Here is a 17,859-nt window from a genome sequence, read left to right on the forward strand (position 1 = left end):
CTGTTTACTCATCCAGCTGTAAAGCATAGAATTCACTGGCTTGTAGGCGAAGCAGTAATTGTTTCAAAACATCTCTTGCCATGTCAGTGATGTGTCGTGAAACAGTGTTGTTTAATGAAGGAATTGTATGTATAGTTTTTTGGCCTTTTCCCCCAGCATTGTCCAAGCCATATCCATGGCAGCAGGAAGTCCTCCACAATAGTATGGGGCTTGCCTGTCCTAGCCACTCGGTAGCTCACCATATAAGACGCTACTAACCCCTTCTTATTAATGGTATCTGTTGCTTTTATACTTGTCTTACTACTCGGAAGTCGTCTTAATTCTCGCTCCAAAAACTCCCATGGCAATTTTTTCAAATTGGCTTGTTTTGTTTCTAAATGTCTCCACAAGGTTTCATTGAGTTATGAGACAGTACTTTTTCACATACATGTATAACACACTGTGGCTGAGGAAAGGCACTACTCACAATATAGGTGAGCCCCAAATCAATGTAGTTCTCATCATATTGGTGCCTCTTCGATGGTCCAACGTCCCTGTATGTTGTTCGGTGCTTTTCCTGGGTAAGGGGGCAGTAGCTCTTCGGCTGCATCAGATTCACAACTGTCAGTGTCAATGCTTGCTGGGCTAACAACAAATGTAGAATTACTGTTGCTAGCATTGGATGTGCTTGTGGAGGCAGAAGAACTTGTGTCATGACAGGTACCGGTGTAGTACTGCTGGTAGTAGCAGGTATGCGCTGGTAGTTGCTGGTATGTGTTTCTATGGATGCGGGCCTTACTTTTTTTAAACAATTTATCCATTTTCGAATCATTGGAATGAGCAGCAGCTACGTTTGGCTACACATGGACCGTTAGTGGAATTTCCGTGATTGAGTAACGGTTAATGTGATTGGATGTTAATTACTTGACCAGGCTACCTGTATTTGACTTCGCTGAACCCAAAAGTATAGCCCTGTTGGAAAATATAAATGGACTGTTTGAAAATGTGAAGAATTGTTTATTATTTTTTAAACATGCCTCACATTTTCTTCCACCTGCTGTAGAATAAAAACATTCTGAATGTTCTTTTCAATCTCTGGAAAAAAGCTCCCTAGGTTGAAGAGCTGTTATTTCAAAGGTCATGATTTTCAGTAAGAAGTTTAGATTTTTAAAGGCGGGTGAGAAACTTCCTGGAAAGCCTCAGGTGAGAGAACATGACATGTCCTCCAGCACAGTACAACTAACAGAGTTAAGAATGTACCATAAGCTCACTCCACCGCTAGTTTGTAATATCGCATTTGGAGCTTTCCAACTGGTACCTTTCTTGTACAGCTCAATCGGTTTGCACGTTGTCAAAGAGGGCGGTCACGTGTGTTGTGAAGCAGAGGATCACTGGTTTGAGCCAGGTATGGGGACAGGGACAGTGGAGGAAGCTAAACTGTTAGCAGCACACTAACATCGGTTGCACAAGCGCTTGACATTCAGATTGTAAAAGGCAGGAAGGCAGCCATGCCAGGCCTCTGCCTGTCTGCGTGTTGTGCTCCTGTAACTGGCTAAGCCTGCCTGCTCTCTGGTTTACTGCTACTGATCTTCACAAAGGGTTTCCAACAGGTCGATGGAGATGCTCTCAGCCCACCTAAGAGTAGCTTGCCAAACAGCATGTATTTTTCACGTGTTCCACCACAAACTGACATAAACCAATCTCGCAGGTATCAGACAACTCAAGGTCCCGTCTACTATCCATTCAAATCCACATTGACATTATCCCACCACTAGTTGGGCACAATTGGCTTCAAACGCCAAACGTACCACAATACCTGCCATTTCATTTCCATCTAAATTGGCACTGTTTCTCTGTGTGGTACCGGCGTTTGTCTATCATTCACTTTGTGTAGCCAGTTAGCCATACACATTTGTATTTACATTTCAAAATGTTTACTTCAAAGTAGGCTTCGCTGGCAGAATTATATCATGATTATTTTTCAATTAAGGTAGCCTTTGTTTAGCAAACTCTGTCATGACGGCAGCAAAAACACTGCTAGCACAAAAGAGATATTACACAAAAAAAGATAAATGTTATAGATATTTTTCTTCCAGCCCTCAAAAATTGTCTTCTGATGTCATTTAAGCATTGACATGGATTCAGAACATCCAAATTCATTGTTTCTCTATGAATAATTGTAATTTAGTAAATACATTCCATAAATAAATCTGGGAAAATAAAACTGAGAACCAGATTTCGGGAAAATACAAAGAGTGCCTATTTGAAAGCTGGGGGGGAGTATGAGAATTTAAAAGTAGCTCTCATGCTAGAAAAGATTGGAGACCTCTGATCTACACCATGGCTACCTGGTGATTCTGAAAAGGCATTTGCACTTAATAAAAGCTAGAAGGTTAGATATGAGACATTTCAGTGAATTTTAAAACTCACGCACAGGTACGCGTTCCCACACACTCACACATTCTAGGGCTCCCGAGTGGCGCAGCGGTCTAAGGCACTGCATCTCAGTGCTATAGGCATCCCTACTACTACCCTGGTTTGATCCTGGGCTGTATCCCAACCGGCCGTGATTGGGAGTCACATAGGGCGGCGCACAATTGGCCCAGCGTCGTTAGGATTTGGCCGGGGTAGGCCGTCATAAATAAGAATTTGTTCTTAACTGACTTTGCCTAGTTAAACAAAGATAAAATAAAAAACACAGAACATTTATTCTGAGACTGTTATCATTAAGCTGATTTCATCTTCATCTCCCCTCTCTCCCTCCCTTTCCTTTTTTCTTACCACTTTAGTAGCGAGAAACCGTGAGGACTGTGCAAATTTAAATGTAATTATCTCTATTATGAAGATCAGTAAGGTCACTTAGTCATTTTCCATATTGCATATTAATGGAGGCAGATGTAACAGTGCATTTTGGGAAAAAAAATGGCATACAACCATAGGAAAAGCATAGCGTTAAAATGTAAAAACAAATCAATTAGGTAAATGTTCATTGCAGTCTGACCGCTGCATGCGGTTGATATCAGATCTCCATTACATCCACAGGCTTCATATACTGTAGGTATCACGTACCTGATACACAAAAGTATGTGGACACATCCTTCAAATTAGTGGAGGCTGTTATAGCAGCAAAGGGAGACCAACTCCATAATAATGCCCATGACTTTGGAATGAGATGTTTGATGAGTAGGTATTCACGTCATATGGTAAGCCTTTTAGCTACGTCAAGAACTTCAAAGAACACAACAAAAAAACAACACTCAGGTAACCTTGACTCTCTGTCTGACTCATCTCATTTCAACATCTAGATGAATAAATACAAAACAATGCCCACAAACGATGTGTAAGCGAAATACATCTGACAACTCTAGGGGCATAGGAAGATGAAAAGAAAATGCTCACTATGCACCAATAACAACACGTGCGTAAACTAGATGAGAACACAGAGGGGGAGTGCAAAGCATGCTCTGTACAAGTCACTGCTCCTCAATATTCCTGAACAGCTACATGCAGAACTGATAGAGAATCAGAAAATGACAGATCATATACACTGAGTGTAAAAACAAAAACGTTAGGAGCACCTTCCTAATATTGAGTTGTACCCCCTTTTGCCCTCAGTACCGCCTCAATTCGTCGGGGCACGGGAAACTGTTGAGCGTGAAAAAACCTAGCAACATTGGAGTTCTTGACACACTCAAACCTTACCCAATTGAAGGGCACTAAAATCTTTTGTCTTGCCCATTCACTCTCTGAAAGGCACACATACACAATCCATGTCTCTCTCAATTGTCTCAAGGCTTACACGTTGTTCGTTAACTGGTCTCTTCCCCTTCATCTACACTGATTGAAGTGGATTTAACAAGTGACATCAAGAAAGGATCATAGACTTACCAGGTGAAAGCTATGTCATGGAAGGTTTTGTACACTCAGTGTATAACAGGTATATCACGACTGAGGATATTACCCAGTCAGACACAAGAGGCGGATAGTATGATTCTCCGAATATTTATTATAACAAAGGGGCCGGCAAAGGGCAGGCAGAGGTTCGTAATCCAAGGGAGAGTCAATCAGGGACAGAACGGAAGGCGAGCTCAGGGTCAGGACAGGCAGAAAGAGCAAAACCGGGAAGACTAGAAAATACAACTTGAGAACATGGAAACACACTGGTAAGACCTGACATAACTAGATGAACTGGCAACAGACAAACAGAAAACACAGGTATAAATACACAGGGGATAATGGGGAAAAATAGGAGACACCTGGTGGGGGGTGGAGACAAGCACAAGACAGGTGAAACAGATCAGGGTGAGACACATAGACCTTTAATGTAATTGGACTGTTTTACAGAACATTGAATTGCTTTTTGCTTTTAACCTGATGTGTTTGTATTATGTTCTGTTTCTGTTCATTTAAACTCAATAATTGATCTTGGGGTGATTTGTTTTCATGAATATGGTTTTCATATTTTCAAGGCAAACTTCCTCCCAGAGGGGAGAGGCTTTTTCAATTCAACTTTCTGTCTTTCTCAAAGAGTGTAACTTTAATAATGCATTTCATGGCCTTTTATTGCATTTTATATCCATCGGATTCATACTTGGTAAACGTTGAGGATACCATTGATCAGACCAGCCAATCTGACGAACAAAAGTCAAACAGTGACTAGTAACTCTTGACGATAATAATGTTTCATCAAGTGTTGAGAACTGATCTTCCTGCCGTTAACAAATAATCATGTTTTGTTGAGCTTGGTTGAAGGAATGTGTACCTAGCGACATTTGCATGTCAAAAGCACATTGTCAACGCTCCCCGGAAGACACTCCTGATGCCATGGGACCAAGAACTAGAAGTTGGGTTCCATTAGTTGGACTGAAGACTCAAGAAGGAACTCTCTTATGGTACGGGCTGTTTCTTCCTATATTGGACACAGGCTGTCCATGTACAGCTCCTGTCCAGGAGGGATTTGTAGGCTCAGCCCTAATTTATGTGCTATCTGACACCTGGAGCTGCATGGCAAATGGTCCAGGAATAAAGGACAATGCCCATGGACTAGTCAGACCTTCCTCCTCTGAGGGGCCAAAATGTATCTCTGTTACAGTATGCAGAGGACTGACTATTGTGGAATAATGCCTTGTGAACTGGCATTGTGGTGTCGTGACAACAATCGCTCCCTCAACCTGAGCAAGAGTGGACAATAGTGTCTCTACTTCCTAAGGCGGCTGATGAAATGTGTCATGCCGCCCTGAGTCCTCTCCAAATACTACCGCTGCATCATCAAGAACATCCTGACCATTTGATTCACAGCCTGGCACGGGAAATTGCTCCGTAAACAAATGCAAGGCCCTCCAGCAGGTGGTGAAAATGTACTGGGACCGTGCACCCACCCATCTGGGACATCGCCTCGAAACGGTGCCTGAGGAAGGCACACAGCATCATCAAGGACCCCACACACCCCAGCCTCTAGCTGTTCTCTCCCTTACTGTCGGGCAGACGGTATCGGAGCATGAGGTCTGATACCAACAGGGTCAGAGAATGTTTCTATCTACAAGCTATCAACTGCTGAACACTTGAACTGGACTGACCACCTGCTCTGATTCTCCACAACTTAGCACACATGCACTCACTCATGCACACCCCCACAGAGACACACACACATACATATACACTCATGCTACACGCACATCACTGCTGCTACCAAAATCTTATTATACTGCTCAGTTTATACATTGCCCCCCCCCCTTCCCCAATACATGTGTAAATATTGGACTGTAAATTGTGCTATCCTGTATTATACATACAGTACATTTGGAAAGTATTCAGACCCTTTTGGCTTTTTCCACATTTTGTTACGTTACAGCCTTATTCTAAAATGGATTGAATAGTTTTTTCCCCCTCATCAAACTACACACAATTCCCATAATGACAAAGCAAAAACAGGTTTTTAGTCATTTTTGCAAATGTATTAAAAAAATATGGAAATATTATATTTACCAATTGTATTCCTGACTAGTCTCCCAATCCTTGCCATTGAAAAACATCCCCACAGCATGATGCTGCCCCCTCCATGCTTCACCGTAATGATGGTGCCAGGTTTCCTCCAGACATGAAGCTTGGCATTCGGGCCAAAGAGTTCAAACTTGGTTTCATCAGACCACAGAATCCTGTTTCTCATGGTCTGAGAGTCCTTTAGGTTTCTTTTGGCAAACTCCAAGCGGGCTGTCATGTGCCTTTTACTGAGAAGTGGCTTCCGTCTGGCCACTACCATAAAGGCCTGATTAGTGGAGTGCATCAGAGATGTTTGTCCTTCTGGAAGGTTCTCGAATCTCCACAGAACTCTAGAGCTCTGTCAGAGTGGCATTCAGGTTCTTGGTCACCTCCCTGACCAAGGTCCTAATCCCTCGATTGTTCAAGACTAGGAAGAGTCTTGGTGATTCCAAACTTATTTTGGTACCCTTTCCCAGATCTGTGCCTTGACACAGCTCTACAGACAATTCCTATGAACTCATGGCTTGGTATATGATCCGACATACACTGTCATGTCAGAGAATTGGATGTGGAACTGGAGACAAGTGGGAGTGGAGTTGCTAGGCGGGGGATAAATGACGGTCAAAGATAAAAGTACAAAATAAATTAAAAATAAACACAAAAGAAGTTAGTTTGAATGACACTGTTGTTTCAGCTAATGCCTGCTTGCCTGAGGCTGATGCCGTGGAGGTGTTTGTGCCCGTGTACACATACATATACACACACTCTCATTCAAATGCAGACATGTGCTCATACACGGACACACACACATGTAAATAGTGCCATACTGTACATGCACTCAAACATATTCAGTTGGCCTTGCTGTTGTGATTTTTGTTGTCCTTGATGTTTTTTGCTTTGTTGTTTTCTGTTTTCCTTTGTCTTTTTTCACTTTTGTTCATTTTGTTGGTTGTTGGTGCATTAGGGGATAGGTGCTTGGGGGGGTCTTGGGGGTTGGGAATGGAATTATTTAATTTTATTATGATTTGTTATAGCAAGCCTAAATAAGTTCAGGAGTAAAAATGTGCTACAAGTCACATAATAAATTGATTGGACTCAATATTTGTGCAATAATAGTGTTTAGCATCATTGTTGAATGACTCTCTGTATCCTATACATACAATTATCTGTAAAGTCCCTCAGTCGAGCAGTGAATTTCAAACACAGATTCAACCACAAAGACCACGGGGGATTTCCAATGCCTCTCAAACAAGGGCACCTACTGGTAGATGGCTAAAAATTATATACAGTAGACAGGTGTGTGCCTTTCCAAATCATATCCAATCAATTGAATTTACCACAGGTGGACTCCAATCAAGTTGTAGAAACATCTCAAGGATGATCAATGGAAACAGGATGCACCTGAACTCAATTTCGAGTCTCATAGCAAAGGGTCTGAATACTTATGTAAATAAGCTATTTCTGTTTTTATAAAAATATGTTTTTGCTTTGTCATTATGGGGTATTGTGTGTAGATTAATGAGAAATGTTTTTATTTAATCAATTTTAGAATAGGGCTGTAACGTAACAAAATGTAGAAAATGTTAAGGGGTCTGAATACTTTCTGAATGGACTATATACTGTATTCTAGTCAAGGCTCATCTTATATAACTACTGCTGTACACAACTTTCCTATTCATATACTGTCCCTACTGTCTATACACATCATTATATATATGTGTGTATATACTGTACCAGTCAAAAGTTTGGACACACCTACTCATTCAAGGGTTTTTCTTTATTTGTACTATTTTCTACATTGTATAATAATAGTGAAGACATCAAAACTATGAAATAACACATATGGAATCATGTAGTAACCAACAAAAAAAAGTGTTCAACAAATCCAAATATGTTTTATATTTGAAATTCTTCAAAGTAGCCACATTTTGCATTGATGACAGCTTTGCACACTCTTGGCATTCTCTCAACCAGCTTCATGAGGTAGTCACCAGTTTAAACCGAATGACCATGCTTTACGAGAGCGAGAGAGAGACGGAGAGAGACGGAGAGAGAAAAAGAGAGAGAGGGAGAGAGAGACGGAGAGAGAAAGAAAGAGAGAGAGAGGGAGAGGGAGAGAGACGGAGAGAGGGAGGGCGAGAGAGAGAGACGGAGAGAGAAAGAAAGAGAGAGAGAGAGAGAGAGAGATGGAGAGAGAAAAAGAGAGAGAGGGAGAGGGAGAGAGACGGAGAGAGGGAGGGCGAGAGAGAGAGACGGAGAGAGAAAAAGAGAGAGAGGGAGAGAGAGACGGAGAGAGAAAGAAAGAGAGAGAGAGGGAGAGGGAGAGAGACGGAGAGAGGGAGGGCGAGAGAGAGAGACGGAGAGAGAAAGAAAGAGAGAGAGAGAGAGAGAGAGATGGAGAGAGAAAAAGAGAGAGAGGGAGAGAGAAAGAAAGAGAGAGAGAGAGAGAGAAAGGGAGAGAGAGAGACGGAGAGAGAAAGAAAGAGAGAGAGATGGAGAGGGAGAGAGATGGAGAGAGAGAGGGAGAGAGAGAGACGGAGAGAGAAAGAAAGAGAGAGAGAGAGAGAGAGAGAGAGAGAGAGAGAGAGACGGAGAGAGAAAAAGAGAGAGAAAGGGAGAGAGAGAGACGGAGAGAGAAAGAAAGAGAGAGAGAGAGAGAAAGACAGAGAGAGAGAGAGAGACGGAGAGAGAAAAAGAGAGAGAGAGACAGAGAGAGAGAGAGAGAGAGAGAGAGAAAGGGAGAGAGAGAGAAAAAGAGAGAGAGAGAGAGAGAGAGTTCCCCAGTCCCTGTCTTGAAGTGAGTTCCTCTCAAAGGGTGATGTCCTCCTCACTGTCTCTCTACTCTGTGTGACTGGGACAGACCTCATGACACATTAACAGTGACACAGTAACTTCTGTTAATGATACAGTGACTTATGAAAGTTTTCACCCCTTTGGCATTTTTCGTATTATGTTGCCTTACCAGCTGGAATTAAAACTGATTTTGGGGGGGTTTGTATTGAAGATGCTAAATATTTTTTTATTGTGAAACAAACAAGAAATAAGACAAAAAAACAGAAAACTTGAGTGTGCATAACTATTCACTTCCCTGGGCTTTGACTAGGCCATTCCAAGACATTTAAATGTTTCCCTTTAAACCAGGTGAACCTCCGTCAAAGGGGGTGAATACATAGGCACTCACTACTTTTATAAAATTCAGTCATTTTCTTTCATTTCGCTTCACCAATTTTGACTATTTTGTGTATGTGCATTACATGAAATCCAATTAAACATCTGTTTAAATTACAGGTTGTAATGCAACAAAATAGCAAAATGAATAATTTTGCAAGGCACTGTATGCTTCCTCTATTCTGTTCCCCTCCCATCTTGCAGACATATTTTATCTCACATAACACAGTTTCTCTTGTGTGTTTTCTCTTAACACACACATACATACACACACACCTCCTGTGCACTTGTTATTGCACTCTCTATCCCGGAAAACAGCATGGTGTCACGCCCTGGTCTTAGTATTTTGTGTTTTCTTTATTAATTTGGTCAGGCCAGGGTGTGACATGGGTTAATTATGTGGTGTGTTTTGTCTTGGGTTTTTTGTAGGTATTGGGATTGTGGTATAGTGGGGTTATCTAGAAAAGTCTATGGTTGCCTGAAGTGGTTCTCAATCAGAGGCAGGTGTTTATCGTTGTCTCTGATTGGGAACCATATTTAGGCAGCCATATTCTTTGAGTGTTTCGTGGGTGATTGTTCCTGTCTCTGTGTTTGTTTACACCAGATAGGCTCAGTCACTTTGGTTTTTCTTTTTTCATTGTTTTGGAAGAGAAGAGAACGAGCGCCATTCTCCTTGCGGAGATGGTGCAAAATACATCAACACGGTCGGTCCCTGGGATTGGTCTGGCCAACACGATTTGGTTTGCTTAGAAGGAAAAGGAGTTGGAGCCTTTAGGACGGGAAACTTTTGGAAGGATAATATTGATGGGGATTCTAAAGCTGACGGTGAAGGACGTGTTTTGTTTCCAAGGCAACTCGTTGGAGGGAGCACACGACGTGGCACTATATACAGAGGAGAAACACGATGATATCCTGAGAAGGGCAAGATCAGTGGGAGTTGAGAGGCCGATGAGCCACTATGAAATAACAAGCCTGGCGAAGAACAACTTTAGGGTTGTAACTGTCAACATTTAGCAGGGGATGGGGGAAGAAGAGGAGGGGAAGGAAGCACGCCTCATGACCAGAGTACAGGTCCAGAGGGGAAGGCCGCAAGGAAGGAGGAGGAGCAAGAAGTGGCGGATGGAAGAGAGAAGGAAACAGAAGGCACGGGAGTAGGAGGACCAGGAAAAGCTGCGGAAGAAGGCAACCGAGTGGAGGAGCATGAGAGAGAAGAAAGCGAGGGAGGAGTGTTGGAGAAGGAGACGGTGGAAGAGCAAGTGGACTGGGGGGAAAGTGCCCTGGTGGAAGAGATGAGGGGTATGGTGGAGGAGCTGGCGGGGGGAGGGTGGTATCTCTCCACTGCCGCCATCACCAAAGAAGAGAATGAAGAGGAGGGTGCGATTGGCCGACAGTGAGAGGGAGGGGGTGGCCAAGAGAGTGATGGGGGTGGGAGAAACCTCTGGGTTGCTGCTGGTTTCCCCAGGCCCTCAACTTCTGTTGGGTGGGGACACACCTAACAAGACTCAAGACTGGGTACAGGAGGAGGTGGGGAGTTTTTTGTTTGGGGACTCAGCCTCCCCGATTTTTTTCCAAACCAGCTGCAGCACTGGGGAGGGGGAGGAGTGTGGGGGTAGACCCAGGGTGCAGGGCACCCCGGAGCCAAACACTATTCCTGCATCCTGGGTTGGTGAGATGGAGGAAGAGGGGGGGATGTCGGGAGTACGGACGGTGTTCTCACCGGTAGATATGGAGCAGGGGAGCATCGGGTGAGTCTCCTGTTTTTGTTTTTTTCCGTCTGGGTTTAGAATTTGAGTGTAATGTAATGTAATGTTGAGTGTAGTGTACATGGTTTTATTTTATTATTTCATGGGGTCTAATTTTACTTTTGTTAGTTTAAATGTAAGGGGTTTAAGGGATTTTTGTTAAGAGGAGGGCGGTTTTTAGTTATTTGGAGGGTGTGGGGTTTGATTTTTGTTTTTTACAGGAGGTTCACCTGAGGGATGGAGGGGATGTTAGTAGGTTTAAGAGGGAGTGGGACAAGGGGGAGTCGGTTTGGGGTATTGGGGGTGTGCACTCATCGGGGGTAGGGATTTTGTGTGGGCACAGGGAGGTAAAAGTGGAGGATTCTTTTGTGGTAATGCAGGGGAGGGTTATAGGGGTGGATGTCACGATAAGGGATTGCACATTTAGATTATTGGTGGTGTATGGGCCACAGGTGGTGGCAGACAGGAGGGAGATGGTGGACTGTCTGACGCCCCTGTGTGTCACAAATAGGAAATTAGTGATAGGGGCAGATTTTAATACAGATTTAGGAATAGGGGGGATAGCAGTGCAGGCGCCATTACCGGGCTAATGGCTTGCCATGGTCTGGTTGATGGTGGTCTGCACACTACTCCAAAAATGGCCGGTCCTACATGGCGCAACTCCAGGGGGGTTGAGCGGAGGCTCGACTATATTTTTGTACCCAGGTCTTTGGGTAAGTTGTCTGGGCGGCTGTTGCCTGTTTTCTTTTCGGATCACGACGGGGTGCTCCTGCAGGTGGGGTCGCCAGTCTGCCTCTTTGGTAGGGGGTACTGGAAGTTAGATCGGGATGTGCTGGAGGAGCAGGCTTTTGTTGATGGGTTTTATGGTTTCTTTTGGAGGCTTGAAGGCCTCCGGTCCATGTGCGAGGGGTGTTAGAGTGGTGGGAATTAGTTAAGGTGAGGATTAGGGCTTTTATAATAGGGTATTGCAAGAGGGAAAAAGGGAGGAGAGGAGGGAGGTGGATCGTATCCAAAGGTTAATTGAACTCGAGTACGAGGCAGGCAACCTCGGCGGGTCGTTAGGGTTGCGGATCTCTCCCAGTCAAAAGGCGCAGCTCAGGGAGTTGCAGGAGCGGAAGGCTCAAGCTTTCCTGGAGCGTGCGCATAGTGGCTTTCTAGAACACAATGAGACTTATTCTGCTATGTTCTTTAAGTCGGTTAGGGCCAGACAGAGAAGGAAGGTAATGCATGGCGTTAGGGAAGAAAATGGTAGTATAGTTAGAGAACCAGAGGATATGGTCAGGGTGACAACTGATCATTTCCAAGGTTTATTTAAGGAAAGGGAAATAGATGTAGAGCAGGGAAATGTGTTTTTAGAACACTTGTCCAGGCGGTTGCCGGAGGACATTAGAGAAGTGATGGAGGCCCAGATCTCACTAGAAGAGGTTGAGAGCGCTCTTAGGAGGATGGGAAAAGGGAAGGGTTTTATGGTTTCTTTTGGAGGCTTGAAGGCCTCCGGTCCATGTGCGAGGGGGTGTTAGAGTGGTGGGAATTAGTTAAGGTGAGGATTAGGGCTTTTATAATAGGGTATTGCAAGAGGGAAAAAAGGGAGGAGAGGAGGGAGGTGGATCGTATCCAAAGGTTAATTGAACTCGAGTACGAGGCAGGCAACCTCGGCGGGTCGTTAGGGTTGCGGATCTCTCCCAGTCAAAAGGCGCAGCTCAGGGAGTTGCAGGAGCGGAAGGCTCAAGCTTTCCTGGAGCGTGCGCATAGTGGCTTTCTAGAACACAATGAGACTTATTCTGCTATGTTCTTTAAGTCGGTTAGGGCCAGACAGAGAAGGAAGGTAATGCATGGCGTTAGGGAAGAAAATGGTAGTATAGTTAGAGAACCAGAGGATATGGTCAGGGTGACAACTGATCATTTCCAAGGTTTATTTAAGGAAAGGGAAATAGATGTAGAGCAGGGAAATGTGTTTTTAGAACACTTGTCCAGGCGGTTGCCGGAGGACATTAGAGAAGTGATGGAGGCCCAGATCTCACTAGAAGAGGTTGAGAGCGCTCTTAGGAGGATGGGAAAAGGGAAGGTGCCTGGGATGGATGGGCTGCCGGCTGAGTTTTATCTCAGGTTTTGGGGTATACTTGGACCAGTGGGTCGCCAGGGCACGCATGATCTGTCCCATCGGGGAGGGAGGTAGGGGGGTACCACATTTCCCCCTCAAGCTGGACACAATTTTTGTTTCTTTCTTGTTAACGGAGCTTGCTCATCCAGTGATACACCCGTCCGGTTACCTCCTGCGGGTGTTCTTCTCGTATCAGGCGAGAAGCGTAATGGTGTGGTCTAACACGGGTCCTCGGGCGGAACAGCTGCCGTGGCACTTTGGTCATGCGGCCAAGTGGCTGCGTGCGCACCCTGAGGTTGAAGTTGCCCGAGTAGGTTTAGATCACAGGCACCTGTACGAGGAGGTCAGAAAGGCAGGGAGTCCGGCACCTGTAGTGGGCATCTCGGAAGTGGTCTGGGAGGGAGTGCAGGCGCGGGGTCTGGACAACAGGCTCAAGGACCTGAATTGGTTGAGCCTCCATAAGTGCTTGCCGGTACGTTCCATCATGTACCGGTATAGCTTGGTGCAATCCCCCACGGTCCAAGATCCTCTTGTGGCAGGGAGGAGACTGTGTGCCATGTCTTTTGGGACTGTGCCTTTGCCAGAGTAGTATGGGCTAGGGCACGGGTGTTGTTAGGTTTGGTAAGGGGGGATTTTGTATTGACGTGGGCCAGGTTAGAGAGAGGTGTAGGGAGAGGGACGGATAGGGACAGGTTTCTGCTCTGGCTTCTGATGAGTCTCTTTAAACGGGGGCTGTGGGAAGCCAGGCAGAACATGGTGAAGACAGGGAGAGATTGGGGGTGGAAGGGATAGTGAGGAGGGTGGAAGGAGATTTGAGGGGGAGGATGAAGAGGGAGGAGAGGAAGTGGGGGCAGCACGCTGCTCGGGAGAGGTGGAAGGGGGGTTTAGGGCTGGGTGTCATTTAGATTTGCAAGGGGATAGATTAGGGATGGGGAGATAGGGAAAGGTAGTTTGTAGGGTGACGGGGAGGGAAGATGCTCCCCTGAGGTTTTGTTTGGGGTTTTTGTTTAGTTAAATTAGTTAAATTAAAATACTATTATTTGAGTATGTATGAAAATTATGAGTTGTAAAGAATGAATGGTATTGAAGATAATTTTTTTATATTTTTTTTATTAAATAGGCTGTTTAGGTTTTCACGTCTTGTTCGTGTTTATTATTTTATTAAACATGTATCAAAATAACCACGCTGCATTTTGGTCCGATCCCTGCTTACACCTCTTCTTCAGAGGAAGAGGAAGAAGAAAACCGTAACACATGGCCCCCTCTCATCAGAAGAATTACCCATACAGACACCTGGCCTGTCTGCCCTTTCCTGAAGGAACTTTTAAAAGAGGGCACTACTTGGACATGTAATAATATCAATTTATCAAATCTATACTTTGGGACTGGAATAAAGACGTTACACCTGTGCTTCTCCAATGGGGACGTATCTGCACACACTTTTTCCGTAAATTGCTCACTTAATCTATTTCTCAAACCTCAACAACTTCTTTATGCACAAAATCGAGTGAGTGGTATATTATTATATGGCCTGTGTAGCGTCATTAGTCTAAACGTTTTTGAGGAAATGGAAAATATATTTTCACCTCTTAGATTATACAAGGGAATTAAATCGAACGTTTTTTTGTGCCAGAAGCAGGGATGTTTGATTTTTCCTGATACCTACGCGTGTGTAGGTCCAGGTGAGAAAGATGAATATCACAATACCCTTTTTATGAGATTCTATGCGTAAAAGTGTCCCGCTCTCTTTCCTTGAAATAACAGGAATTCTACCATTTTTAAATTAACATATTAATCTGTAGGAAATCCATACTCAATCTTTGTTCATTTTTTTGCAGGCAAAGTAAATTATTTATGTAAGAAACGCACCTTCTTATTTCTCTCAGTCCCTCTTGTTTGGCATGTGACTTATTTTGTCACAGCTCAAAATTTAATGAGTTCATGAATAAATTCAGAATTAATTAAATATAGTGTACTATATATAGTGTTATGTTTGTATATGTTATGCAAGATCCATGAGATTGTGACTGGGGAAGAGTTCGGTGACTGACGTCAGGAGAAGCTGAGAGGAGCAGCGGCAGCGCGCGCAGACAGATATCGCTAAAGTCAACACAACCTGCACTGGTGCGCTTCACTGACCAGTGACCAACTAAACCTAGCTGCATCTTTTAGAACTTCTTCACCATAAACAATACATCGGAATAAAAACGGAACGACACCAGAGAGGCTCCACACAGACAGTGCGATGAACCACAACAAGACTGTTAACCATAATGTCAGTCTGCCAGCTCCAAACAGCGGCTCCGGGAGCAGCGTGGACGAGCTGGTTATCACCTCCACTTTCGGGACCTTGTTGTCGGTCGTCTACATAGTCGGCGTGTCGGGGAATGTGTACACTCTAGTAGTGATGTGTCATTCTATCCGCTTCGCCACCTCCATGTACATCTCCATCATTAACCTAGCGCTAGCGGACCTCTTGTACCTCTCCACAATCCCGTTCGTGGTGTGCACCTACTTCCTCAAGGACTGGTACTTCGGAGATGTGGGCTGCCGCATCCTCCTCAGCCTGGACCTGCTCACCATGCACGCCAGCATATTTACCCTCACTGTGATGTGCACGGAGCGCTACCTGGCCGTCACCAAGCCCCTTGACACGGTACGGCGCTCCAAGAGCTACCGAAAAGCCCTGGCCTGGGGGGTATGGCTGCTCTCTCTGGTCCTCACCTTACCCATGATGGTCATGGTCACAGAGACCACTAAGAGCGCGCCCAACGGGGGGGTGAAGAGGATGTGCGCGCCCACCTGGGCGCCCCGGGCGTATAAGATCTACCTGACCGTTTTGTTTGGCACGAGCATCATGGCACCTGGGTTGATTATCGGCTATTTGTATACGAAGTTAGCCCGGACTTATTTAGAGTCCCAGAAGAACTCGGTCATCAACAAAAGGAACAAGCGCTCCCCGAAGCAGAAAGTCTTGGTAATGATTTTCACTATAGTTCTGGTGTTCTGGGCGTGTTTCCTTCCGTTCTGGATATGGCAACTGTTCCCGTTGTACCAGCACAAACCGTTAGGCCTGGCATCTCACACACACACCTGTATTAACTACCTGGTGGCCTGTCTCACCTACAGCAACAGCTGCATTAACCCCTTCCTCTACACCCTCCTCACCAAGAACTACAGGGAATACCTGAAGAACAGACACAAGAGTTTCTACCGCTACACCTCGTCTTTTAAGCAGCGCGCTCCCAGCTTGTATTCCTGCGGGAAGTCGGCCTCCTCCTCGAATCAGTTTGAGTTTAACTCGGAGACGCTGGTGATGGGGACTCTGCAGGGACAGTGAGCCCGTGCAAAGAGAGAGTGATTTTGGAACTGCAACAGGTAACAGGTAATCATTATCCCTTTTACGCATCTGTCAAATGCACAAAAGTAGTTTGCTAAGATATGCATTTGTCATATGGCTGGGTATATTATTCTTGTATTATCCTTCCTTCCTTCCTTCTTCCTATCCCTCAAATTAGATATAACTTGACAGTGTACAGGTCAATCAGGGCTAGTTGTAATTCATGGCAGAGCAATGAAGTGTGTGGAGGAGAAACTGGTTTTACTTCTGTTTGACTCTGAGTCTCCTGTGCTATATTCTACTACACTTGTATAATCTATCTGACTCCCACCTGCTGTCTTTCAGTGTTTAGCATCCGTGGCTACAGTGAATGGCAGGTAGACTCTAATAACGACGTCCACTGAATACCACAGCAGGTGGGAGGAGGATTCGCCATGGAGGTGGAAAATATAGCAGACAGATGTGAAAGTTACACAGTAAAAGCATCTCTTCCCTCTGCCCTGGTTTGTCACCGTCTGGATGAGAAGAATGGGTTATCTCAATAGTCCAAAATATACTTTCCTCTCCTTCATTTGCACTGCGGTGAGGAAACTGTGTAGGCCTTCCTGTCTTCATCCTCCGAGTGCAGAGTTACTTCATTCAGTATAAGCACCTGTGTGATGGTCGCTATCTACTGTCATGTGGTGCTGACGGTCGGAACTTTGGAACGCTAGTATGACCGCTGGCCATGGTGCTGAAATCTCTGCTATTAGCTTGGCTTGTTTACATCGGGCCTTCTACAAGTGACAGTCACCACAATTCTCATTAATCCTGATCATATATCAGTGTTTCATTGATCATTAATGGAAACCTATCGGTGTGTGATCCATAATTGATCAGACTGGATCAATATCATAGTTTGATACAGATAAAATGATCTATTTGTTATTTTGGACAGGAATGTCTGTTCCGGTTGTGCTGTCCTCTTGGCGGCTAATGAACAATCGCTAAATCAGCCCTCATGTTTTATGTAGAGTCTATAACGGTGATTAAGATGGCCTCCTGTGCTGGGCAGAAGCTTGTTTAGTCTAATCTGCTCCAACGGGAACCGTATCAGTGTCACGTCAGACCACCATCTGCCTTCACATCTCCACCTCCTCAAACTCACCTCTCACCCACGCAGATAAAACACAGCCAAATGGCAGGAAATTGGTTTTATACACTTCCTTTCACACACACGCACCCGGGCACACACCAAATCCCAGGTGGCCTGCGCATATCCGTAACATTGACATTTGCCGGTGAAAAAGCTTAGACGGTGTACCTCGCTCTCTCTCCTAATTAGTCCCAGATAATAATAAATTACTCCAGCAGATAACACCGGAGCCTAGTTGAATATTTCACATTCTCTCTGATGTTCATCATACTCTCAGATTGCATTCTGGGTCTAAAATGGCACACTTCTCCCGATATAGTGTACTACTTTTGACCAGGGCCTATAGGATGCCATTTGGAATGCACAGCTTGTGTGGAGCTGAGCAGAGCCGAGCGGATTCCTATCCCCATCTGTT

At 44.8% G+C, this 17,859-nt stretch overlaps 1 protein-coding gene across 1 annotated transcript; it reads left to right on the top strand.

Moving 5' to 3' along the window:
• Positions 1–15,084: 15,084 nt before the first annotated feature.
• On the top strand, positions 15,085–17,138 carry LOC112233703 (urotensin-2 receptor). The gene has a single exon (XM_024401511.2). The coding sequence runs from the start codon at positions 15,215–15,217 to the stop codon at positions 16,307–16,309; it is 1,095 nt and encodes a 364-aa protein (XP_024257279.1). The 5' UTR covers positions 15,085–15,214; the 3' UTR covers positions 16,310–17,138.
• The last annotated feature ends 721 nt before the right edge of the window (positions 17,139–17,859 follow it).

This window comes from Oncorhynchus tshawytscha, linkage group LG25, assembly GCF_018296145.1.
Source record: "Oncorhynchus tshawytscha isolate Ot180627B linkage group LG25, Otsh_v2.0, whole genome shotgun sequence".
Lineage (NCBI taxonomy): Eukaryota > Metazoa > Chordata > Actinopteri > Salmoniformes > Salmonidae > Oncorhynchus > Oncorhynchus tshawytscha.